The sequence below is a fragment of the Amphiprion ocellaris genome, chromosome 13 (assembly GCF_022539595.1).
Source record: "Amphiprion ocellaris isolate individual 3 ecotype Okinawa chromosome 13, ASM2253959v1, whole genome shotgun sequence".
NCBI classification, from domain to species: domain Eukaryota; kingdom Metazoa; phylum Chordata; class Actinopteri; family Pomacentridae; genus Amphiprion; species Amphiprion ocellaris.
In genome coordinates, this window is record NC_072778.1 from 36,207,173 (window position 1) to 36,230,920 (window position 23,748).

The 23,748-nt window shown below is 40.1% G+C and overlaps 4 protein-coding genes across 5 annotated transcripts; 1 reads left to right on the forward strand and 3 right to left on the reverse strand.

Annotated features, from left to right (window-relative positions):
• Positions 1–1,731: 1,731 nt before the first annotated feature.
• On the reverse strand, positions 1,732–6,930 carry nsdhl (NAD(P) dependent steroid dehydrogenase-like). 2 transcript variants are annotated; one of them, XM_023265734.3, is made up of 8 exons: positions 6,848–6,930; positions 6,666–6,728; positions 6,415–6,576; positions 5,397–5,543; positions 5,181–5,309; positions 4,727–4,869; positions 3,329–3,431; positions 1,732–2,529 (listed from the first exon to the last, which is right to left on the reverse strand). In XM_023265734.3, exons 2-8 carry the CDS (start codon positions 6,684–6,686, stop codon positions 2,197–2,199), a joined length of 1,038 nt encoding a protein of 345 aa, XP_023121502.2. In that variant the 5' UTR covers positions 6,687–6,728; positions 6,848–6,930; the 3' UTR covers positions 1,732–2,196. The 2 variants fall into 2 exon arrangements, with proteins under 2 accessions (XP_023121502.2, XP_023121501.2); XM_023265733.3 differs by lacking the exon at positions 6,848–6,930 and having other exon boundaries at positions 6,415–6,579; positions 6,666–6,841.
• Positions 6,931–8,326: 1,396 nt separating this feature from the next.
• cetn2 (centrin, EF-hand protein, 2) lies at positions 8,327–11,727 on the forward strand. The gene is made up of 5 exons (XM_023265718.3): positions 8,327–8,626; positions 8,786–8,950; positions 10,033–10,161; positions 10,467–10,604; positions 10,803–11,727. The coding sequence occupies exons 1-5, from the start codon at positions 8,624–8,626 to the stop codon at positions 10,890–10,892; spliced, it is 525 nt and encodes a 174-aa protein (XP_023121486.1). The 5' UTR covers positions 8,327–8,623; the 3' UTR covers positions 10,893–11,727.
• LOC129350355 (olfactory receptor 4C16-like) lies at positions 11,720–14,359 on the reverse strand. Its single transcript, XM_055016600.1, has 3 exons — positions 14,112–14,359; positions 13,880–13,981; positions 11,720–13,100 (listed from the first exon to the last, which is right to left on the reverse strand). The coding sequence occupies exons 1-3, from the start codon at positions 14,325–14,327 to the stop codon at positions 12,495–12,497; spliced, it is 924 nt and encodes a 307-aa protein (XP_054872575.1). The 5' UTR covers positions 14,328–14,359; the 3' UTR covers positions 11,720–12,494.
• Positions 14,360–15,812: 1,453 nt separating this feature from the next.
• gcna (germ cell nuclear acidic peptidase) lies at positions 15,813–23,505 on the reverse strand. The gene is made up of 13 exons (XM_023265744.3): positions 23,419–23,505; positions 23,000–23,129; positions 22,445–22,550; positions 22,287–22,359; positions 22,125–22,174; positions 21,953–22,025; positions 21,796–21,866; positions 19,841–20,248; positions 19,584–19,749; positions 19,294–19,438; positions 18,566–18,701; positions 16,759–16,963; positions 15,813–16,637 (listed from the first exon to the last, which is right to left on the reverse strand). Exons 2-13 carry the CDS (start codon positions 23,087–23,089, stop codon positions 16,406–16,408), a joined length of 1,755 nt encoding a protein of 584 aa, XP_023121512.1. The 5' UTR covers positions 23,090–23,129; positions 23,419–23,505; the 3' UTR covers positions 15,813–16,405.
• Between the last annotated feature and the right edge of the window lie 243 nt (positions 23,506–23,748).

Genomic DNA, 23,748 nt, shown 5'->3' on the forward strand with positions numbered 1-23,748 from the left:
AGAGATTTCACAACATGTCACAGAAAGAATGTGGAAAAGGAAACTGGCAAATACAAGAGCCAAAGTTTCACTCTGGTGAACTCACTGGCAAGTGTAAACGGTCAGGTCTATTATCTACCTGGATCCCTCTCCCTCTTTCCCTCGCTAGAAACCAGTCTGACGGCCTTGGCTGGTGGCTCTGAGTCTAGCAGTGAATCATTAGGGTGCTCCTGGTGCAGAATTAAAATGAGAATTCAAAGTATCTGAATTTAACCCCCCCCTTCTTGACACCACACCAAGACACAGAATGACAAAAATGCTACACCTAGAATAAGAAAACCTCTGAAGTAATCACATTTAATATGAATACTGTGAAAGTGAGGCACTCAACTGTCTACGAGTTCATCAGTTTCACAGCTTTGTATGTCTTCGACATCATCAAAATGTAAGAGGGAGTGTGGAAATACAAAGACTGTAGCTCACACTGCGTTTTCATTGCCCATCCCAATATTGCATTCAGTGACAGTCATTCAACGGTATTTTTATAGTTTCTCTAGCTCACAGAAACACATGCCGTCCTGATGACATACAGAATATGACGCCAGAGTGGCACAAAACGAGCTGAGAAGGTGTGTGAAAAGGGTGTGAATTTGTACATGTTAATCCATTACCATATGTGACGAGCATTTCAGTAATCTGTCTTTTATTGATGGCTTTAATTATTTCTCTTATTCATTTCCATAAAGGGATTCTCTACTAATTCAATGCTCTGTGTTCGTATTTACATTCAGCCTAAGATAAGAAGAAATGTCAGCCGTCTGCTTTAGTCACATGAGGCAGATATCAGAATTTCAGTGCAAAATTCCCTCTTTTTGTTTTCTCTTGGATGCTTTTCTCCAGTTTAGCAGAGGTAGGACGCTACTTACGGAAGGTAGGAATACTGAGCTTGTCCTCAAGTGCGTGAATGGACGAGTCCCAGCTTGTCTGTCAGACATGTCACACTTTTTTACCCCAGGATGTCTCAGTAGCGCTTGGATCTAGACTGACACTTATGGTCACCAGTTTACAAAGGCCAAATAAAAACAGGTTTATACTCACTGGGTTAGATCTAGTTTCAATTTCTATCTGGCTGTACAGGATTATGCTTATCATTTTTTTATATGATGAACGTGAAGTACTGTTGTTGTAATGGTTTTAAACTGACTTGCTTGTTTTCCATTTGTCTGATATTTTGATGAGTTTGAATGGACTATATATATAAAAAAAACTAAACTTGAACTAAGACACGTTTGCTTTGTCTATCACAAACTCCTGAAGCCACATAATATCTTGTAATTGCACTAGGAATGGATCTCTTTATGGACACTTTAAAAAGGAGGAACCTTTACATCACCCCAAAAAATATTCAGTGTCCACATTAGTGTTTGAGTACCGTTTTAGGACAGATTTTAAGAAGAATGAAGTTCGTTTTCCACCCAATTTTGAAACTTGGCTGCAGGGATTTGCCTCCACTTAGAGTGGTAGTGAAGGCAGCTACTGATGTTTGGCGATAAGGTCTGGCTCACAATCAGCATTTTAATGTGTCCTAAAGGTATTCAATGGGATTCAGTCCAGGGCACTGTGAAGGCCTTTAGGTTGTTTCACTCCAAAGTCAGAAAACTATTTCTTAATGAACCTCACTTTAGGCCTGAAGGCAGTGTCACGTTGAATCACTACAGGGTGTTCCGCTAAAAGAAAGCCACAAGCACGCTATTGTCTTAGGTATTGCTTAAGATTTTACTTAATTGGAACTCAGAGCCTTTTGCCAAAATACACATTACATACATTTGGTCACACTGTGTTTTAAACACTTACTGGAATGTATTAAAGCATTTTGACATTTCGGCAACAACATCTCAGTGTGCACTCAGCACATGAGTGAAAAACAACTGTGAAAACAGAACTAAATTCAACTGAAATCAAAATTATGTCAATTAATGTTGCCATAAACTCAGCATTTACTGCTCAGTCTGCAGGGGGTGCAACAAAAAAGCCCATTTGCTGCCATCTGCTGGTGGAAATAGTAGATAAAAATTGAAAAGGCACATGAACAGCCACTTCAATCATTTTGAACCATCCATTCAGTGTGACCTTATCACCTTGTTGTGATCATGAGCGTAACTGTGCAAACACCCACAGTCTTACATGTCTCAGCAGCTTCTTATCTCCATTCCGCCATCAAGCCCCGTGTCTGAGATGAGGGTAGCTCTTCACCGTGCGTTCAATCCCCTCCTTCAGGCTGACGACCGGTTTGTAGCCCAGGTCCTCTTTGGCACGTTCACAGCTGTAGTAGTGGTGAGTTCCAGCCAGAGCCACTCTCATCGGGGTGAAGGTTGGTTTAAAACTTATTAGCGGACGCAGGATCAAGCTCAGCAGCCAGAGCAGCAGGGCCAGTCCGTACACCAGAGCGTAGGGGAGGTGGTAGCGGGGAGCAGCGTATCCCAGACCCACCAACACCTCAGACATGAAGTCCCAAAACCGAACTGGTTCATCGTTGGTGATATGATACGGCTGTAAAAGAAGCAAAGATAAAGATTTAATAACCTGAAATTTCAGTATGGAGTGCAAACCAATCACTAATACGACGCTAGATCTTTAAGGGAGATATAGGGCTCATTCCATCTCAATTCACCAAATTTAAAAAAAAAAAAAAAAACTTCCCACCTGACCATCTCCTATTTGTCTGATTTTTTCTGTGTGTGTGATATTAAGTTAAATGTGTAATATCTGGGAGCACAGGTAACATCAGTTTTTGAGTGAAAAAATTCTAAAAGAGCGCTGAGTTCAGGACCATTTTTGCGCCAATCTGTGGAGCAACGTTTGAAATTTGATATTTTTTTCTCATAAAAGTATGCCTCTGACTGGCACCATATTCTACACTTTTAAAGCTCCTGTTGTTGCCAATCACGGGGCGGGGGGAAATTTCAACCTTTAAGGGTCAGAAATGAGGTTTTATGGTTTTGCAACAGAAAAAAATATGGACGTTTTTTGATGAAATCTGCACCATTCTATAAGTGTTTTGTATTATTCTATCAAGGCAAGGTTGTACCATTGAAGGCCACATGTACATATCAATAAACCCGTAAAATTTCAGGACCATAACTACATTACTTCTCAAGTTATGGCACTAAAACTAATGTTACCTGTGACCCCAGATTTTACACATGGTCAGCTCAGTCAATACTCACCACTTTAAAAAACATCTGTTAAATTGAAGATGGTCAGGCACGGGGCATTCAGCCAACTGAGGCGGAATGACCCATATTCACAGAAACTGTAGTGCTCTGCTTTGGATTTTATCGTCACTCACTTTTCCACATATGGGAGAGTCTGGTCTCAGGCGTTCAGCAGCCAGGATGTGTCCATGAACTACATTCTCCACAAAGGTGAAATCTACCAGGTTTGAGCCATCACTGGAAACAATAAAGACAACATTCAATAAAGAAATCTACCAATAAGCACAAAGGATGTAAAAACAAAAACGAGTATTAAAGCTTTCAGCCACTCAGAACCCTCTACCTCACCACTTATTTCAACTTTTCAAGTAGAAAGCAAATATTTGGGAGGCTGATGAGTGAGTGAATGTGGTTAAAGAGGAGTGGCATGTAGGTGTACAGCTGGGTTTTTAGATGAAGCACGTAGAATTGCTTTAAGGTCTCAGATAAAGTTAGAGACAGTAACACTAGAGAAGGTCAGCAGAGCAATCTGAAGCCTCTGATAACTGGTGCTTTGTGCATGGAACCAAGTTACACAGTGTACATTTTATCAAGTCATCCATTTGTATGTGGGAACAGAAATACATCCAATCGGTGGGCTTCAGATTTCAGTAAGACTCTTCTGGTCACTTGTTGTCTTGTTTATCAGAAAAAAATACAACACTTCACTGAAAGAAAAACAAGAAAAGCACTCAGAGAGTGCAGTACTCCACGAGGCTGTTCATTCCCCCATATGTCATTGTCAGAAATGCAGCACATTTTTGTAGAAATGCAGCATTTGTTAATTAGTTACTGATGATCAGAAATCACAGCAACATAGAATGTTGCCATTTAATATCAATGTACCCACAAATAAAATTACCTTGTGCTGAACACAGGCGTGTGTTATGCATGTGAACGTTATGTAAGCATAGAAGCCGCATCACCGCTGAAATAAATCTAATCAGGTGGTCCTTGTGTCATTTCTGACCTTCCCTGAAAATTTCATCCAAATCTGTTGGTCCGTTTTTGTGTAATGCTGGTAACAGACAGACAGACAGACAGTCAGACAGTCAGACAGACAGATTCACGTACACCGATCGTCACATAACTCCACCACGTTCCTTGGCGTAGTAATAAGAGTTTGTTGTTAGACACTGAAATCAGTCTTTTGTAAAATCTCAGACCTCCACATTGTACCACAGGCTCACTGTCAGACAATGTGTGCTTTGAGCCCAAGATGATGATATTGTTCATACGCCAGGTTTCTCCAGAGGCAAAGACTACATCATAAAACTCTGCATAGTAAACTTTCAGAGAGAATCTCTCCTTAAATGCACTGATTAATGTTAAGTCCCAGCATGATGACGTCTACAGGCCATAAATGTAGTATTTCACAGCGATTGGTTCTACAATGATTAGAATGCAGTCTGATCATTTTGCTTTCGAAGATAAAAGCAGTTGGTTTGGCGTAGCTGATGCAATCGTGGAGTAAATGCACCTGCATGACTCACCCAATGATGACCTTCATCTTGCCCCTGCGAGCCGTGTCCACCAGGATGGGAACCAGCTGCGGGTCTCCAGGACCAAAGATGCCGTGAGGCCGAATGGCAACTGTGAGGAAACCCTTCTGCTTGTCACACGCCTCCAGGACCAACTACAGCACAAATGTACAGAATATTAGGAAATCTGCAACCTCAAAACAGTAGATGATGCAAAACAGTGCTCTTTTATTTGGTCTCTTCTGCCTTGAACATCAACAACATCATGCTATTGTATAATACTGGAGAAAATATGGATAATTGCATCAAATGAATACTGGTACTAATCACATCATATGCAAAGAATAAATTCTGAAAAATATTCAGTCATGTCAAATGAAATTAGGTTTCAGCTATTCTTCAAATGAACAATAGCTGAAATCTGTGCTACCATCCAGTCATTTTAGTACATACTACCCTCTCCTACCTTCTCCTGCACAATTTTGGTCTGTGTGTAATAGTCGATGGGCTTCTTGGCGTACGGCAGATCCTCTCTCCCGTTTTTAATGTCTGTCCCTTCAAACACCACACTGGCGCTGCTCGTCAGGACCAATTTCTGGCAAAACAGAACAGTAAAAACACTTTGATGTCTTCTCCCATTCTTTTACACTGAATTTTAGGCATGAAAAATGTCCTGCCTCACCTGTACTCCGGCCTCCATGCAGGCCCTAAGAACAGTCTGGGTACCCTGAATGTTGACCCTCTCAAACAGCGCTCGATCATCACTGGCCGGAGCTGGAGAGGCACAGTGGAAAACCAGGGACACATCTTTCAGAGCCGGTAGCAGAGCCTGGAGCAGAACAAGACAAACACCTCAGTGTTTCAGCATCAGAAGAATCACACTGGATGAGGCCAAAGACACTGTTTAGAAGACTTTGTGCTCATTTGCAACAGTCCTGAGCTTCCAAACATCCCTGATAACAGACTCTGGCAGAGAAACTCTAATTTTTTACTGTGTATACATGTCAAAATGGTGTTTTTTATATGCAGAAATACACATCATGAGCAAAATAAGCATTTAAAATGAGAATCAGATTTCAGCTCATGCTCAGTTGTGTAATGCAAGACAGTTAAATAGTGTTCAACCAGAGCTGTGTGTGAGCTGGTGTGCTTGAGCTGCAGTGCACTGGGGAGTGGTGCACAGAAATAGACAGTGAGGAATTTATAAATCTTCTAGTTCTTGCTTAAAATACACACAATGTAACCTCTCTGTTTGCACATTCCTGCACACTGATAATATTTCTATAAACCCTGACTACACTCACTGCTAATCTGACTTAAAAACTGCTTCTTATTTATCTTATAACACTTAATATGACTGGCAGCACTTCTGTTACGGTTTATAGTTATGCACTAAAACACCAAGTCAAATCCCTTGTATGTAAAAAAACTTACTTGCCAATAAAACTTTTCTGATTCTGATCTTTACCAGCAGTGTGGAGTTCAAATCTAAGCCAGTTTAAGGCATGAAGGGATTTGTTTCTTGCAGAAAAAACTCACAGAGATTCAGGGTTTATTAACCACAGAGAGACTATAAACATCCAAGATATCAGTGTGTTTAGATTGATTATAGCACCCACTTTTACCAGGTGAAAGCGTTTTACGGTGTTGGTTTTGCAGTCAGCTGATGTAAGTCTGATCTAGCAGTGGAAGGTTCTCACCTGCTGGTCGCAGAGGTCTCCCTGGTGGAAAGAGACCCCGGGCAGCTCGGAGCTCTGACGGATGTCGAACACAGAAACAGAGTAACCTCGATCCAGCAGCTTCTCCACCAGGTGTCTGCCCAGGAAACCGGAGCCCCCGATCACTGCACACCGTTTATTACTCTGCTGAAGGTCAGAACTGACCCGGTTAAAGCAAATTCAGCAGCACTGGGATTGAAAAAAGGTGCATTTTACATAAAGTTTGAACTCACCGGTCGAATACGTGTAGCCATAACAACTAAACAGGTGAGCCAGTCAGGACCTGTCGCAGAGTGCTGGAAATATGCAGAATAAAGTCTTTAATGTGCGTCTCCTAATTCTGAAAACACGCAGGACAGAAATGCGACAGATTCTAGCGGGAAAAAGACGCAAATTAACTCTAGAAGTCATTTACCTGAAAGCAGCGTGTCAAAGCAAACCCACAACTCTCTGAATCAGCTGAGAGGGAGCTGCTCTGTGATTGGTCGAGCCGCCTCCTAGCACAGGGGTGACGTTTGCGAGGAGCCAATAGTGTTTTAGATACGTCAAAGAACGCCACAATCTAGACCAATCAGCGACCAGAAGCTGATTCTATCCGCCCCTTTTATTGAGTCAGCCCAACAGCAGAGCCAGGCTCCAACTTCCCTTCAGTATTTACACATAAAGACAGCTCAGACTAGGGAATCTGTGGTGCAGCATTTAAATGCTGCTGCAGGAAGAAGAAACGTGTCACAGGACAACAGAACTACACACTGAGAGTAAGAATAAAACAAATAAATGTAGTGTGAATCTAGTGTTTCAGCTCATGTTTGGGTACATTTTTAAGATCTGAACATAGTAAATGTTAATGGTCTGTATTTATATAGCGCTTTACCTTACCTGCAACATGTCCCCCTGTAGGTTACATCCTGTTTAGCAATAAAATCAGACAACATTTTCTTGAAGCCACGATATAACAATAAAAATAAGATAAAGTCTATTAATCCTGAAGGTAATTTTTGCACCAGATATTACTCAGAAAAAAATAACACGAGAATAAATGTAGTGCCTACTCGAACAGCCATCAGATATAAGTAAAAGCATCAGTAAAAAATAAACCAAAAGAAGTAAAAACTGACACTGAAGCTATGAAGAAATATTGGACATGCTGATAAAATACTGCTCATATAATTTAAAAATTGCACACAATACTGACACTGATATAAAACAGCATTGGAAATGATAATTAAATATGATGATGATATTGTTCAGCAGTAAGTGTCTGATGTTTCAGCTGCTCTCCACTGCCTCATCACTCTGCTATGTCAATTTCCTGGAGTAGAAGAGGCAAACACACCATTTATACACAGAGTTACAGTTGCAGAGTATATATTCCGTTTAAATCTTACACAAAATATTTTCTCAGTCTCCATGCTGTGTTCGAGGAGGTTATTTCTTCACTTCAAGTCTGCACAGCATGGATTACCATTTTATTAAGTATTAAATTAATTATGCAGTCAGAAATAAGCAATTATTCCCATGAAATAAATAAATATGGTTAGGAAATAAAGCCTGGCATAAACATTAATAATTACAATCATAATAACAACAACTGCAATAATAATAATAATTGTTACTATTATATCAACAACAATGATAATAATAATTATTATTATTACTGTTATTATTATCGTTATTATAATTAGGTATTGCTTTCATTGCCATATTTATTTATTTAAGAGTTCTATTTATTTGTGTTTGAATTTTCTGATCGTGTCCTGACCTCGTGATTTCCAGCAGCCAATCATCTTTTTGCCCGACTGGTGCGTTTGGTTTTATCTCTCGTGTGCGCCTTTTCTGCATCTTATTTTATTCCTCAGTGGAAATAAACCGCCCGGCTCATCCGCGGCCACAAACAGTGACCAAATCCAACATCCCGACGCCGTGACAGCTGCTGGTGTGCACGCTGCTCGCTAGAAACCTTCTTTTTTCCTCCACATTTAGCTGGTATTTCTTAGATATTAATAGTAGACTTGATGCACAGCAGACTGATCCTACCTGCGGTGAAATCAAACGGATAAAACGAGCGACTGATGTGAAGCAGGAACCGTTTTATGATCTCTTCTCTAAATGATAGGGAGGCTTCATAGGGAAACAGTGATTGCCTGAAAAAACAGCAGTTCCCTTTTGTCACCTGAATACACAGCGACTGATGGTGAGTGAAGATGTTGTATGATCTAATAATAGCCTGAATTTGAGCTGCAAATTATGGATATTTACAATAATGTTCTTGCTGACAGCAGAAATACTCCAGAAATCTATCTGCCTGTGATGCAGTCATGGAGCTGTTGGGTTTTCCTTGTTTCCCCTCCAGGCAACCAGTGCCAAGAGGCCGCCTCTGCAGGGTCCAGTGCCCCCTCCTCGCAAGAAGACGACCCCCAAGCCAGAGCTGACTGAGGAGCAGAAGCAGGAGATCAGGGAGGCCTTTGAGCTCTTTGATACCGATGGATCTGGACACATAGATGTAAAGGAGCTCAAGGTAAAATGGAGCCAAACACAATGAGCAATAAAGGAAACGCAGCATGGAAATGGTCAAATGAAAAGTTTAAAGGTCTCCATTCAGCTTACAGAAAGTTTTTAGATGTTTGTGACAAATTGTCGACCACTGATGTAGCTTGACATAACAATGATCAGACTGAGTGACCAGTGACTATAAGAATGCACCTTAAAATGCGTCTTTGTCCCAGTGAGACCATGCCACAGATGATAGAGAAAGATGGGAACAGGTTGTTGGCATGTGGACGTTAGCAGATGGGTTGAATGTCTACAGCTTCACCGTTTATCATCTGAGGAGTGAGTTCAGACAGCAGTAGTCTACACGTCACACAACATGATCCTGTCCACTAATGTCTACAGGTCTGCCAGTCAGAGTCTAATAATATTCGACAGCTTCATTAACTGCATTGCAGATATGTAGCACTATGAGATGCAGATGTGGACACACTGACCTGTGGTTTCTGGTCTATGATCCTGCTCTCAATCTGCCCACTATTACTCCACCAAGGAACACAGCGGAGTTCAGTGACGATCGATGTACGTCTGTCCTTCCGTCTGTCTGTCTGTCAGCAACATTACTCAAAAATGGACCGATTTGGATGAAATTTCCAGGGAAGGTCAGAAATGACACAAGGACCAAGTGATTAGATTCTGGCACTGATGCAGCTTATAGTCTGGATCCACGGATTTGTTAAAGATTTCTGTATCATTGTGAGATAGCGGCACGACATCACTGTAACCATGACAACAAGAAAATACTACGTCAGCTGCCTGCTGACGATCACATGATTGCAATCCTACTATAAATCCACCGCTGAGGACTTATCTGTCAGAAATTATACAACGACTGAGCAGCCTTGGCAGAGTACTGTGCTCTGAGTGCTTTTCTTGTCATTTCCAATACGAAGCATACTTTGTTATTTAAAGATATCCATTCTGTAGAGGTGTTTTGGAACAGCAAATACTAATTGCCCTATGCTAAAACAAAGGGATAGATCTTATTAAAATATTACACTCTGCAGTTCTGTTTTTATTCACTGTCCATCTTTCTTACACTAATGCCAGGTTGCAATGAGAGCTCTGGGCTTCGAGCCAAAGAAAGAGGAGATCAAGAAGATGATCAGTGAAGTGGATAAGGACGGCACAGGAAAGATCTCCTTCGCTGACTTCCTCACCATCATGACACAGAAAATGGTATGTGAATTATCTACATCACAGGCTATTTTACATGTAGTCCCATTACTTGTAACATTAAAAGTCTTGAATTCCTGTTCAGTGCAAAAAGAAGTTGTGCAAACTGAAGAATCCAAACTTTAAGATCAGTCAGTTAAATGTGGACAGTGTCACAACCTTAACCCCACCCTACCAGCCCACTTTACATTTCTCATCACTGTTACTGTCAATAGTACACGCAGACTTCAGCCGCCTTTCTTCGAGTCTGTTCGCGTCAGGGTTTCAGTCTCAGCAGTAAAACTACTCTCCACCTTCTCCGATGTTAGGCTGAGAAGGACTCTAAAGAGGAGATCCTGAAAGCTTTCTGCCTGTTTGATGACGATGAGACGGGGAGGATCTCATTCAAGAATCTAAAGAGAGTAGCCAAAGAGCTGGGAGAGAACCTGACAGATGAAGAGCTGCAGGTGAGACACGTCGTCGTGTGCACGTTATTGTCTGCTAATAATGAATAATAAATGTAGGTCAGTCCAGTTTACTGGATGGGTGTTTGCAAAGCCAAAGGTCATGAATGCATTTCTGAATAATGTCAACACATCCTTAGCTCATGAATGCTATCATGCTAGCTCTCGACTCTTAATTTCCTCTCATTGTGTTTTTTGAAGGAAATGATTGATGAAGCAGACAGGGATGGAGATGGAGAAGTGAACCAGCAGGAGTTTCTGCGCATTATGAAGAAGACCTGCCTGTACTGAAGGAGGTGCACAACATGAGGGTCGGTGACGCAGTGTCCAGAGGACCACTGGAGGTTTTATATGTAACGCTGCTCGTACATTTGTCTAGAAGAACCCTTTTGCTGTGTAGTGCCATGCATTTTTAATTAAAATGAGTCAATGTTTAACAATCACATACTACAGTGAAAAGAAATTGTTAAAGACTTGAGCAAGAAGTTCGGTGAAACGCTAAATTATCATCCTTTAATTTATACAATAATCTACTTTACATCTGCCAAAACAGTAAGAGAATTTTCTCTTTCTTGTTAGGAATGCTGCATACTTTTCTGAAGAATATACACTGATGATATTATTGATATATGGGGCTTGTTTTTTGTTGAATAATTTTCAGTGTCTGCCTTGAAACAGTGACAAACAGTACATTCCAATGCTTTGTTTTGTAGTAGAGTTTGTGCGTTATGTTCGATCGTTTGGGTTATACTGCTGTACTTCCTGTTTTGACTCTTTTGGACTGGTTTTCCGGAGAAACTTGTCATTTGAGAAGCTGGGGAAGTGCTGAGGAGTGGGGAGTGCCGTCTCATCTCCGTGCTGCCTGTGGATTTGTGCCTGTGCCTCTTGAAGGGCCGATCATCACAATCAGGGAAACTGTCCGACCTCTTCGACCTGCTCACCTTCCCCACAGGTCCTGTTATCTTCAAACTATATGATCGCTGATGTATCTTTCTGGTAGCTTTCAGTATTTAGCCTCCTGTTGTGCATATTTTCTCTTCTTAAATGTTTTGTATAATATATAGTGCATTGATGAGTAGACAGCATATTAGTGTTTCAGGTTCAAATTAAATATATTGAAGCAGTTTGTCCTGTCTTTTATTTTTATGGTCTATAAAAACTTCTTGTTATCAACATTTGAACAGCTTGAATTTGCAGATAAGTTGGATTTCCTTAACTCACATCAAATTTAAACACACTGCTGGGAAAAAAACAGCCACAACCGTTAGAGGAAGGTGATATTTCCTTGCCACGCCATATGTACTCAACTGTCCAACCTTAGTTTTAAAACAAACAGATTAAAGTGTGGTGTCTGCTGTTGTATTGGCAGTAGAGGGGTCTCTTTGGGAATGCTACTTAATGTAGTAGTAATGTTCTGTGTAATAGTGATGTGGGCTGAAACACCTTCAAGGGCAGAAGACTGAAAACAGAAGGACCTGCAAATCAGAGTCACAGTCAGAAGAAGACTTCTGAAGAAGAACAAAAAAAATGAAGTGCCGAGTCATGATAGAATTTGCCAAGAGACTTCCTAGTTGAGGGCAGAGACAACAGAGTTGACACCCTTAACTCTAAAGAACAGAATTCAACAGAAAAAGGGCAATCCTGGGTACACAAAAAACCCAGCAGTCTGAGAGAACAGCAGTTAATTCAGATCAGGACTAACTCACGACTTCAGCTCTCAATTGCTGCCTTCTGACAGATTTTACTTTTTTACACCAGGCTTTGGTCTGACTCAGGAGCATTATTCTGTAGACATGTCTGCTCTTCTTTTTTGGCTGTTTTGAGTCTACCTTGGTAGAACTTTTGGCACTTCATTGTGTTGAATAGGAAGATTTTGCTCAAAGACTAGAGTGATTATGACCGACTTTCATTGTTGACTTCGTTCATGTGTGCAGCCCGTCGTATTCTTTGCTGCAGCTCCCGAGACCGGTATCCATAGACCAGTGGGATGAGTGACACTCCCAGGTTGTAGGTGATGATGGTTGCTATATCCAGAGCGTCACTGTGCAGGTAACCAGGGATCAGGTAGCTGTCCATGACCACGGGAACCGAAAAGAGAATGATCTGAATGGCCTGGAGGGTCAGGGTCACGCAAGCTCTCTCAGTCCAGAGCAGCTCTGCACGCATGTCCCAGCAGAGCAGGCAGAAGCTCCCCAGGATGGTCAGATAGCAGAGAGGCACCACCACAACAGTGGCCACGGTGGAGTAAAGTACCACAGCAGACGTCTCCGACAGGCAGGGCGTAAAGATGAGAGGTCGGCAACGGGGGAGGGAAAAACTGACCTGGATGGTGTTGAGGCTGATAGACATAGCCACGCTGGTGAGCACAAATGGAAAAATCCATATGGATATGACAGTTACTCTCCTCCACTGTGTGCGCATCATGAAATCATAGTGCAGAGGCCACTTGATGGCGACGACACGGTCCACGGCCAGAGCAGTACTGAGGAAGAGGTCCACCTGTGGAAAAAGTTTGTCTATTACTTGCCATATAAAACTCTTAGTAGTTCATTTTTCATAATAGGTCAGTAAGAACCTGTGATGAATCAGAAGTTAAACCCTAGCCTGGGCTAAAGTAGTATTTATGTCCCTAACAGCACTTTCAAAGAGGCCACTGGTGAAAATGAGTCTTGTTTCTATTGAGCTTTGTGTGGTTTTATCCTTGCTCGCTCCTAAATCATTTATATTTTTCATTTTGTACAAATGACAATAACTTCAAGAACAAGTTCATATCTTTCCAAGTCTGTCTGAAAGCAGTTTTTACATATTACTCATGTTACATAAAGATAAATGTGTTGCAGCCAACTGTCTCCCTGTTCATACTGACTGTGAAGACATTTCTCAATCTTAGTATAAACTTACAGCAGCTGCTACATGTAAAAATGCATTTCAGAGTTCAGACAAATCTAAAATAAAGGCTCAGCAGTCTGACTAAAAGTTCACATTTACTGCAGAGAAAATCCATCAGGCATGCTTTTTAAGTGTGAAAATGCTGCTTCACAAGGTTTTTTCTTTGCTAGTCACACACGTTCTTTTTCCTCTCACTTTCATCATTTTGCTTTTTGTATTAAGTTCTTTTTTCAACACCCTGTGAAAACCTGATTCAGTACCAAGTTCTTATAGACTGTATAGTCAAAGTTCTAAATCTACTGTAGCTGAGAGTACAGACTATTGTACAAATCACTGTACAAATCACCAAAACGTATAAATTATACAGATATAATAAAGGCTTTACAAACCAGAGAGCAGGCCTGGTTAGCAGCACAGAAGATCAGACACTGGCTCACAGATATGCCTTCTCTGAAACTTAAGAGACTCGTTTTGATTGTCCAGATGAGCTGCTGAAAGACAATGATGAGAACCATTTAGCTCTGATGTCTGAAGGCAAATTGTCACGTTCAGTTATTAGTGAAAAGTATATTGGCGTGGCCTCATGAAAATATGATGAAAAGTTAAAATGTGTTTAGCTACCTGGAGGTTGTTGCAGAAGAGGAGATGTATGAGGAGCAGGAAGCGGTTCTGTCTGATAAGGGATGGGGAGCGTGAGATGACCAGGAGCAAAGGAGCACTGAGCACCGTGTTCAGGCTGCAGCTCACACACATGCTGACCATCTCAACCATGTTAAAGACGCTGGAGTTGATCTGCGCCTGGGACTCTATTGCTGTCAGATTGCAGTGGGTGTCCATAACAAATTTTCTTCTGATGTCCACCACAGTCGTTTCACCTAAAAGATTGCACTCTTTGTTAGGCAAACAGTCCAATATTAACGGTTTTGTCTCATCTAAAATCTAAAAAATACATGTTCTTACCTTCAGACGTGCTTCAAAGCTGTCCTTTTTTTGTCATTTCCAAGTTATGATATGACACATGGCCAGAAATGTTTCATTCTGATGGCTGACTTCAAATGATTCCCCCTCGTATGTGCCAGTATCATTTACTCACACCTCAGGCCTTAAACCTCATCCCTTTTGACAAAGATATGTCAACAGCTGGTGTTTGTTATCAGGATCACATTTGCTGATTAATACAAAAGTCTGGGACATTATTAATGCATTTTCTCAGAAATGTGTGCCTCCTGTCAACATTTGCCTGATAGCACAGGCAGTCATGGAAACCATAATGCCTTCCTCTCTGACTCACATTCAGCCTCCTCTCTATGAAATATTGTAAACAATGCTTACAATCTAGAGTAAAACAAAACTGGTCAACATTATTTAAAAGTAGCTTAGTAGTTAAAACAATTCCTTGGTGTGGATAAGCGCTTAACAGAAAGCATTAGGACATACGTTGAGATGATTTAAGACTCGGCTGTTAAACATAAGGCCTGCAGGATGACTGTAAAAATTACAGAGGTGAAAATGAATACTTTCTGTGAATATATTTAAAGACATTGAACATTGTGTAATATAATGTCAGTCAGCAGCTTCAGCATGACTGAATTTGGTTCGGTTGAACCCGATTGTTCTGCCACAACTTTTATGTATTTTTATGGATAAATTTTAAACATTTACAAGGCAGGGGGAGCACTACACAGATGTGGAAATTAATGGGAATTTAAAATCATTTCTAGATCTTGACAAGTTGTAAAATATTACATTGTTCAGTTCCAGATACCTGTGACTGAATGTTTTCTGCCTTTATAGACACTGTGATCTGTAAGTTGTAATACACAAATGATAAAGTGAGGCATAACATTGTTGAATTTCTTAAGCAAAATGAGTGCATTTTGCTTAAGAAATTTCTGGTTGTTTATAATGTTTTGTAAAAAAGATAGCTTGTTAAATGTAAACATTTTCAGAATGTACTTTTTTTGCACTAAAGCAAATGTGGAGTTGTCATTTATCAGTTATGTTGTTATGATTTCAATGGTCACTTGAGATCAAATTGGGCTGAATATGACCCCTGAACTAAAATGAGTTTGACACCGCTGATTTAAGATATGTGATGAGTTACATACATGTATGGACTCTGTGAAACCCAGGGACTGAAAATTGATTAATGTATGTCAAATTCTAATTAAAAAAAAAAAAAAAGATCTATATTGTTCTCTATGGCAATAACACATAAAGCAACTAATGTTTAATTACATAAATGTCAAACAAAATGACTGTAGAATACTTCTCCTGTTGTAGTATCTGCACATAAAAGATGCCAAATGTCTGTTGCAGTCACCTGTTCAAATTTAAACTTTATTTGTCCAGTTAATAGTGGGAAAATCCCACCAGCCAAACATAAAAAACCTATGGATCAAATCAAATATTTATCCTGGTCCCATACAATGCCAATCAAAAGAATGCAGTAAATGTCAGGGATAACAGGTGGTATGCATTTCATTATTTAACACCAGCTCATTTACTTACACACACACACACACACACACAAACAGACACCCACCACCCACACACACACACACCCAGACAGACACACAAACAGACACCCACACACACACACACACACACACACACACACACACACACACACACACACACACACACACACACACACACACAAACAGACACCCACCACCCACACACACACACACCCAGACAGACACACAAACAGACACCCACACACACAAACAGACACACCCACACGAATTTGCTGCTTAGGCTCAGTTTTTCTAGTTACAGCAACTCCAATAATACATAGAACAGACTTTAAAAAAATAAACAAAATAGATTTAACATTAATAATCACAGCTGCTCAGTGATGTGAAACGAGTTGACTGAGGTATTTCAGAATATATGTAGGTAAAGTTATCGGCTCAGCTTTGACTGACTTTAGCTTTTGAAGCAAAGTCTGCACTAAGTTTCCGCATCACTTCTGCATGGCTTTGTCCCGCCAGCTCCTGTCGTACACTTCCATAATTTTCTTTGACAAAGCTGGCAAATGGTGTGGGAGCTCGTGGTTTAGAAGGCGTCAGTAAGACCAGCCGACCTGTGCAGAGAGCACACGCAAACCTCTCTGTATCCAAGGACTTGGAATGGCGCCCAATCCTGTGAAGAATAAAAGTAGAAGGTACGTTACTCTGTGGAAATCAACGTGCACGGATCAATGAATAATAAGGAATAATATGAGGGCTGTGGTTTTAGTTAATGTGAAACCAGTCAGACGTACGTATTCTGGCAGCGAGTGCACTGGTACTGGAATTTGTACTTGATGTCATAGCTGTGGCAGCGGGTGACCATCGGCAGCTCTGGATGCACCAGCGTGACTTTGCGAGCATACAGCTTCCAGAAGTTTCCATGGCCGTCCCTAACACCGTTAATCAGCCATGTTGCAGCGTGACACATCTCGTGTATCAGTGTGTCCCTGAGGCGATCTATGAGGGAAGGGCATCAAAAGGACGAGGACAGTTTTATTAAGCATCACAACAAACACGACTAATATACTGAACTTGAACTGAGCAGTTGCCAGTCAAAGTTTGGATACACCTTCTCATTCAATACTTTTTATTTATGTGTGTTATTTTCTACATTGCAGATTGATACTGAATATTAACACTTTTTTGTTTACAATGTAGTTTTGTATGTATTCTTTTACAGTTTTCATGTCTTCAGTATTAATCTACAAGGTAGAAAATAATTTAATAAAAAACATTCAATGAGAAGGTGTGTCCAAACTGTTGACTGGTAGTGTATTTACAGTAAACAAAAGTGAGTACAATGTCACTTCAATGTTAAATGATTCAAGATTCCATCAACTCTTGATAACTGCATTACTTAGTATTTTCTTTAATGAACGATGAAAAATACCTCAGAAAGACTACATTGAAAATGCAAGCCTCACAGTAGAAATGCAAAACTGTAATCACTGAAAAAAATTTAAAAATTCATATCAAGCTTAACTACATGAACATGTTTATAAAATGGCCAGAACTTTCTCAGTTTGGGACCTATGAACTGTGTCTATCTGCATGTCTGCATCTCGGCACCACATGGAAAAGCATTTCCAGAGCCAATGAAAAATCTTTTGAGACTTCATAGGATAAAACGGAATAAAACAAAATTTTTTAAAAAAGATCTAAAATTCAAAGTGAAAACATAGTTACAGCAGTAATTAAAGGCTAAAGAATGAGCTTTAAAAGCCTGAATATTGAATATAGGCTGCACAGCGTTTAGTCACTTGAAATCAAACTAAATTTGTTCAGCTCAGATGGGTTTGGTGTAAAATTTGCCAAGAACTACCACAGTGAATGCATAGTCCAGACAGTGGAGTACAGAGAGGATATGGGGTAGTATGAGTGAAAAAAGTATTAGGGAGATGACATTTATAGACAGTAAAATAAATAAATGTGGATATACCAAAACACTAACAGACGAGATGACTACCAGTCTGCAGAAGACTGAATACTGAATTGAATATTCCACTCTGACAACGATCCAAAGCACAGTGCCAAAATCACAAAAGGCTTTCTAAAGAAGAACAAAGTAGAAGGTAAGACCTGGCTGAGTATGCCAGCCAGCTTGAATTCAAAACATCATATTTAATAAGAAAAGGTGGAGCCACACAACCACTCCAGCAAAGAGGAGCTGAAAAATGTCTCCAGAAACTTGAGCAACACTGGTATCCTCTGTGCCGAGGAAGACTGAATCAAAAATAAAGGTGGATATATGATATGAGGTATTACAAAATCAGAGATTTGCATCTTAGTAATAAAAACGGTACTTTTGTTGCACAGAGTTCCAAAGGGGGGTGGGGGGGCTGTATTTTTAATACAGAAAATCTAAATTTTTAGTTTTAATTTGACATAAGATCCAATTGTTCAACTTTGAAGTTATGCCATTTCTGTGAAAATATACAATTTTGAATCATTTCACATTTAAGTAATATTGCACATATTACTTAAATAGAATACATGAGGTATAGTAGCTATTCTTGTATATTTTATATTCATGGACTACTTGGATTACTAAAGCATCACCTGCTGAGTCACAGACTTTCTCTGACAGCTCAATCCGGGCGTAGCGGTTCCCTCCGCCTCTTTCCTGGCCTGTAATACAGTAGCCAGCTGTTTTCCGCATCTTCTTATTCCAAGTCACTGACATGTTGGTGGGAAGCTAGAAAAGTAATGTCAGACAAGAAACAGGCTATATGTTCATGAAGCAAATAAACTCTAAAATATTTAGAAATCCTCATCATAACAGTGACGTGTGGTTCTTCCAGTTCAGCCCTTCAGCAAATTCAATTTAAAAAAACAAAACGAAACGAATTCCAGGTTTGAGTAGGTTTACAATGGTACTGAAATACTACAAGCTATTCTAAGGAGGTATGGTTGCTTTTATAGGTAATTTGATGAAACATTCTTTAATTCTCCTGTTGATATCAACCACCTGATTTTAACAGGTGACTGGCAGGTATATCCGACAGTGGATTTAAGGCAGTCAAGTATGATTTTACCTGATGTGCATTTGTCAAATTATTTATCCCCATATCTCTCACACAGTTCTTTCTATATTTATGACGAAGCATAAACGTACAACTTTATTGTAGCATTAGTTTTTTTTAAATTTCTAACTGAATATCCTGAAGCACAAAGCCTGAAGGACAAAAGATATTTAACGATCCGACAACTCCAGTTTTTCCAACCCAATCAAATACTTGACACTTCTATAAAAATGTAAATGAAACACGGCCAACTATGTTCATTACCTTGCTGTCAAACACAGTGGTATTGTACAGTTTGTAGAGTTTGCTTGTGAGTTCTTCTTTGTTCCTCTTAAAGCTGTCCACATAGCTGGAGCCAGGGTTTGTGAGCGACTGCAGGAAGCAGCCTGGAGTTTTACACAATGCTACCCTAGAATGAAATGAAGGCAGCAGAATAAAGACAGATGTCTGTGTATAAAATCCAAACTGCGTAAGTCACAGACAGAAAGCTGCTTAAGGTTGACTGAGTTGCGTAACAGTCTAACATTCAGGTCTGTACATAAAACCAGATGTACCTGCTGATGGGACCAAGTCTGGGCTCCGTCTGACTGACTTTGGGCTTCCAGATGGAGGGTTCTTCTGATGTGTTCACATGCAGAGGCGTTTCCCCCAATGACCTAGAGCCTTTTGTAGCGAATCCCTTTACAGGAGGATCTGACACAGCAGGCTCCTTACTGCATTCTACAAAACAAAAAACATTAGATATTAGCCTTGCAATACTAAAGCTAAACAATGTTGGATGACAACAGCTATAATGAAGCAGTTATTGTACCACTGGTGGTCTTAGGTGTTAATGAAGTGCCTGTAAAATGGTTTTTCTTTTTCAGCCTCTCTAACAGGGATGCAAACTCCTCCTCAGAACTGTCCGACTCATCCAGTATAGAAGCTACTGAAAGAGTGTGCTTGGGAGAGGTTGCTGGAGTTTTGCAGGGAGAAAGAGAAAAAGAAGGAACAGGAGACAATGGCAGTGATGGTGGGCTGTCATTTTCATCACACAGTGGAGAGTCGTTGTCGTTAGCCTTCAGCAGAGGCTTAGGCTTTGAGTGACGAGTCCTCCAAGTACTCTTGACTACAATATTATCATCTTCATCATCGTCACTAATAAAGACTGGGGAGTTAAACTGAGACAGCGGTTTCCTCAGTAGATGACGGGATGCTGGAGTTTTGCTCTTCTTAGGAACTGAAATACAGAAGATACACAAAAATCAGTGATTTAGAAATAAAAAGTGCAGACCCCAAGTGTTTACACTATTCCACAATTTTAGCTATTTATGTTCTCCGAGTAAAAAGGTGCCAGTGAAGACAACAATAAGGCTGAAAATAGCACAACGTGTCAAGCTTCTCAAACACAGTTGTGCCAAAATTAACAGTTCACAGACACCAGTACATTGCAAAAAGGAAATGCGCATAAAAAATGGAAAATGATAAATTACGGTACTTGGTAAACTGAGCAGCACAAGTCTTGAGAATGATTGAAAAATCATTTGCATGGTGAAGAAAAGAACTTTATTAAATGCACAGTAATTATAGTTAGGGCTGACTGGGGGACCCTGACGGGGTGAGCTGGTGTTTTCATTTGCACAACTGACTTCCCCTCTTGACGTCCCTTTAGTTTGCCCCTAGTTATGCTGCTATAGGCCTAGACTGCTGGGGAACCTCTCTGGATGCACTGAGCCCTTCTCTAACTACCTATGTATTTACTATATATACCATTATTGCATTATACTCACTCTGTTTCTTTCTGTGTCCTTTCTCCGAGTGTCCCTGGTCCCAGAGCTGGATGCTTCAGATCTGTGGTGGTTCTCCCACCAACTGTAACCCTCTACCTCTACCCCTCCATCTCTACCCCTCCATCTCTACCCCTCCATCTCTACCTCTCTACCTCTTCTGTCCCTCTCAACCCGCCCGGCCAGCAGCAGATGGATCCCCCACATAAAGATCCAGGTTCTGCTCGAGGTTTTTTTCCCTGTTAAAAGGGTGTTTTCCTGCCACTGTCGCCTTTTGGCTTGCTCTGGGGGTCAGGCATATGGGTTCTGTAAAGCGTCTCGAGACAATTTGACTGTAATTGGCGCTATATAAATAAAATTGAAATTGAATTGAATTGAATTGAGTAAGTCAAAATGTTCTCCAGGATGCATGCGGAAATGTTTCCTCCTGATCTGAGTCTGGACTGCAAACAATTCCAACAAACAAGCTCCTGGGAGCCATACATGATATTAATTCTTTTTTGCAAGGCACCATGACTTTATGTTCTGATGTTTTTGTAGCATATTTGTGTATTCAAAATAAAGCATATGTATAATTTCTACATTATTTTGGTATGTGACAAGAGTTTTGTCTAAGCAAAATCTGACCTTTCTGTCCTAATTAAATGATAAAACTCAATGAATGACACAAAACTTTATTTTGGTATAATAAATATAACCTAGAGGGCTTTGCCATTTATATGAGCCATTTCTGATTCCAATTGATCAAATACAAGTGAAATTGTTATTTGTTGTTCCCACCATTTGTATAAGTGTCAAGACTTTTGTCAGGGACTGTATAAGTCACTCTCTCTACACATAGATCTTTCTATACTGATATTAACCGGCTCACATCAAAGCTGAGACTTGGCACAATGTAGCATCCATGTCAAATTGAAAGTGTGGAAGTATTAGTCTCTGGGCTATTGCTTTTCTTTGAACAGTAATGGACACATTTTAAAGAAAGATAACTTAACAATACCTTTAAAAGATGATTTGGGCTCAATAAAGTCATCATCTGATAAGCAGTCATCCACTATGAAGTTTTTGAGGCTGTGGAATAAAGTTAAGAGTTATTTTATTCAACATTTTCCACTGATGATCATGCTTCAAAGGAAGAAAATTTATCAAAACCTCACCTGTCTTCACTTCTACTCCAACTTTCTGCTGTTTTCTTAGGCTTGGTATTAGGAGTTTTTACTCGTTGCAGAACTTCAAGATACAAAAAGAGTACATGAGAAAAAAAACATGTTATCTTATGGTTGCACATATAGACAAAATCCCAGCAGGCAGGAAGAGCGCAGTACTCACATGGTTGAAACGTGACATCATCGTCTGAGCTCAGCACATGAACAATCGAACTGAAAAGAACAAAACTAGTTTTACAGTTACACTGCCACGACCAGATGTGCTAAAAGATAAAACAGGTGTAAAATGTAAAACAGAAATGGTTTTATTTTTGTATTGTCATACCTTCCTTTCTTTGCAGCACTGCATGGCTTCTGTGAAGCAGCTTTAGCTTGGGGTGTAGACCTTTCCAGAAGAACTAAGGATATGAGGGGTAAAATGAAAACCAGTCGTAGATGTAACCAAAATCACATCCTTGAGTGGCGTAAAGTAAAATTACTTACATTGGTCAAAGTCATCATCACTGGAGTCTCCCAACATCCTGCCTCTGGACTCAGATCGAGGACCACTGGAGCCAGCGTGACGAGTCTTACCAACTATACCCATCAACTAGAGACAACAACAATAGAGCTTATTTACAACGTATTAGACCTCACACCGCATCAATGCAGGAACTTCTGGTAAAGAACTGAATGTACAAATGAGGACACTTTTCAGAGGATGGACATTTCTGTATTGTAAATCCTTTTTTTTGATTGATTCTTGGAAGTATTTTCATATTTAAGATACTAGATATCTCATTTTCATTAGCTGTGAGCAATAATCATCAAAATTAAATATTTCACCTTACCTGTAATAAGTCCAGAATATAGTTTCTTTTTTAAAATAACTGCTAGAAAATATTTTACTTTCTCACAAAGTAAATTTCTGATATGCACTAGTATATTAGTATAGATTACTTTTCCAGTAAGCCAAGGGCGATTGTTTTTGTTTACACCTGTTTACCGATTATTTCAAAATGTGCATGGATTTACAGGTAAATAAAGCATGCAGCAAACCTTCTTCTCTGCTGCATCCAGTCCTCCCTCATCCATCCAGCCCATCTTTTTGGCAACTCTTTCAAACGACCTGCAGGAATCACGGCTCATGATTCACCACCATGAACCATTTAACGTTCCAGCCTGAGGCCTAGAGGACGACAAACCAGCAGTAAAACCACAGATAACATCTCAAACAAGTGCCATTTAATCGCTAAGTTTTAACGACTAGTGCAAAAGAAATGTATAAACTAGAGGATTTAGTGGCACATAAGATAAAAACTGCTGCCTGAACGTTCCGTTACCGTTAGCATCTAACATTAGCCACATTAATGTAGACTAAACGCTGCCTCTAGCTGGCTCCTTAGTATGAATCACATTAAACCGTGTTTCAGGAGTTATTCTATCATTAAATTATATTTTACCAGAAACTGAATTACCAAATGCGCTTCTGTTGATGAAAACAGGACACAAAGAGGCAGACAGAACCTACTGAAAGTAAATTCAAATATTACACTGGGAGGTTGTCACGCATATTGGACCAATCAGAGCCCGTCTGTAACGACACGTGAACCTGTGGCCCCGCCCACCGCCAAACACATGGACCATGGATGTTTTAAACAGAACAGTAACTGGGGCAAATTCTATGGACACCAAGTTTTAACATAAGCATTTTATTTACTATGTATTGTGGGATTGTTGTGCCTTATATAACTCTTGTTTATTAACCGGTGTGCCTTTATTGTAGAAGTTTAGAATAGTTCACAAAC

Excerpts from the sequence above, each read along its gene's own strand:
- LOC129350355 (XM_055016600.1), bottom strand. The coding sequence starts at position 14,327 with ATGGACACCCACTGCAATCTGACAGCAATAGAGTCCCAGGCGCAGATC. Across the intron at positions 13,982-14,111 it reads TCTTCTGCAACAACCTCCAG|CAGCTCATCTGGACAATCAA; the intron begins GTAGCTAAACAC and ends ATTGTCTTTCAG. Across the intron at positions 13,101-13,879 it reads CTAACCAGGCCTGCTCTCTG|GTGGACCTCTTCCTCAGTAC; the intron begins GTTTGTAAAGCC and ends CTTTTTCCACAG.
- gcna (XM_023265744.3), bottom strand. The coding sequence starts at position 23,089 with ATGAGCCGTGATTCCTGCAGGTCGTTTGAAAGAGTTGCCAAAAAGATG. Across the intron at positions 20,249-21,795 it reads GCCCAAATCATCTTTTAAAG|TTCCTAAGAAGAGCAAAACT; the intron begins GTATTGTTAAGT and ends TCTGTATTTCAG. Across the intron at positions 18,702-19,293 it reads CCACTGTGTTTGACAGCAAG|CTTCCCACCAACATGTCAGT; the intron begins GTAATGAACATA and ends TTACTTTTCTAG.
- nsdhl (XM_023265733.3), bottom strand. The coding sequence starts at position 6,686 with ATGGCTACACGTATTCGACCG. Across the intron at positions 5,544-6,414 it reads GAGACCTCTGCGACCAGCAG|GCTCTGCTACCGGCTCTGAA; the intron begins GTGAGAACCTTC and ends GTTCTGCTCCAG. Across the intron at positions 2,530-3,328 it reads ACTCTCCCATATGTGGAAAA|CCGTATCATATCACCAACGA; the intron begins GTGAGTGACGAT and ends CTTCTTTTACAG.
- cetn2 (XM_023265718.3), top strand. Across the intron at positions 8,951-10,032 it reads TAGATGTAAAGGAGCTCAAG|GTTGCAATGAGAGCTCTGGG; the intron begins GTAAAATGGAGC and ends CACTAATGCCAG. Across the intron at positions 10,605-10,802 it reads TGACAGATGAAGAGCTGCAG|GAAATGATTGATGAAGCAGA; the intron begins GTGAGACACGTC and ends TGTTTTTTGAAG.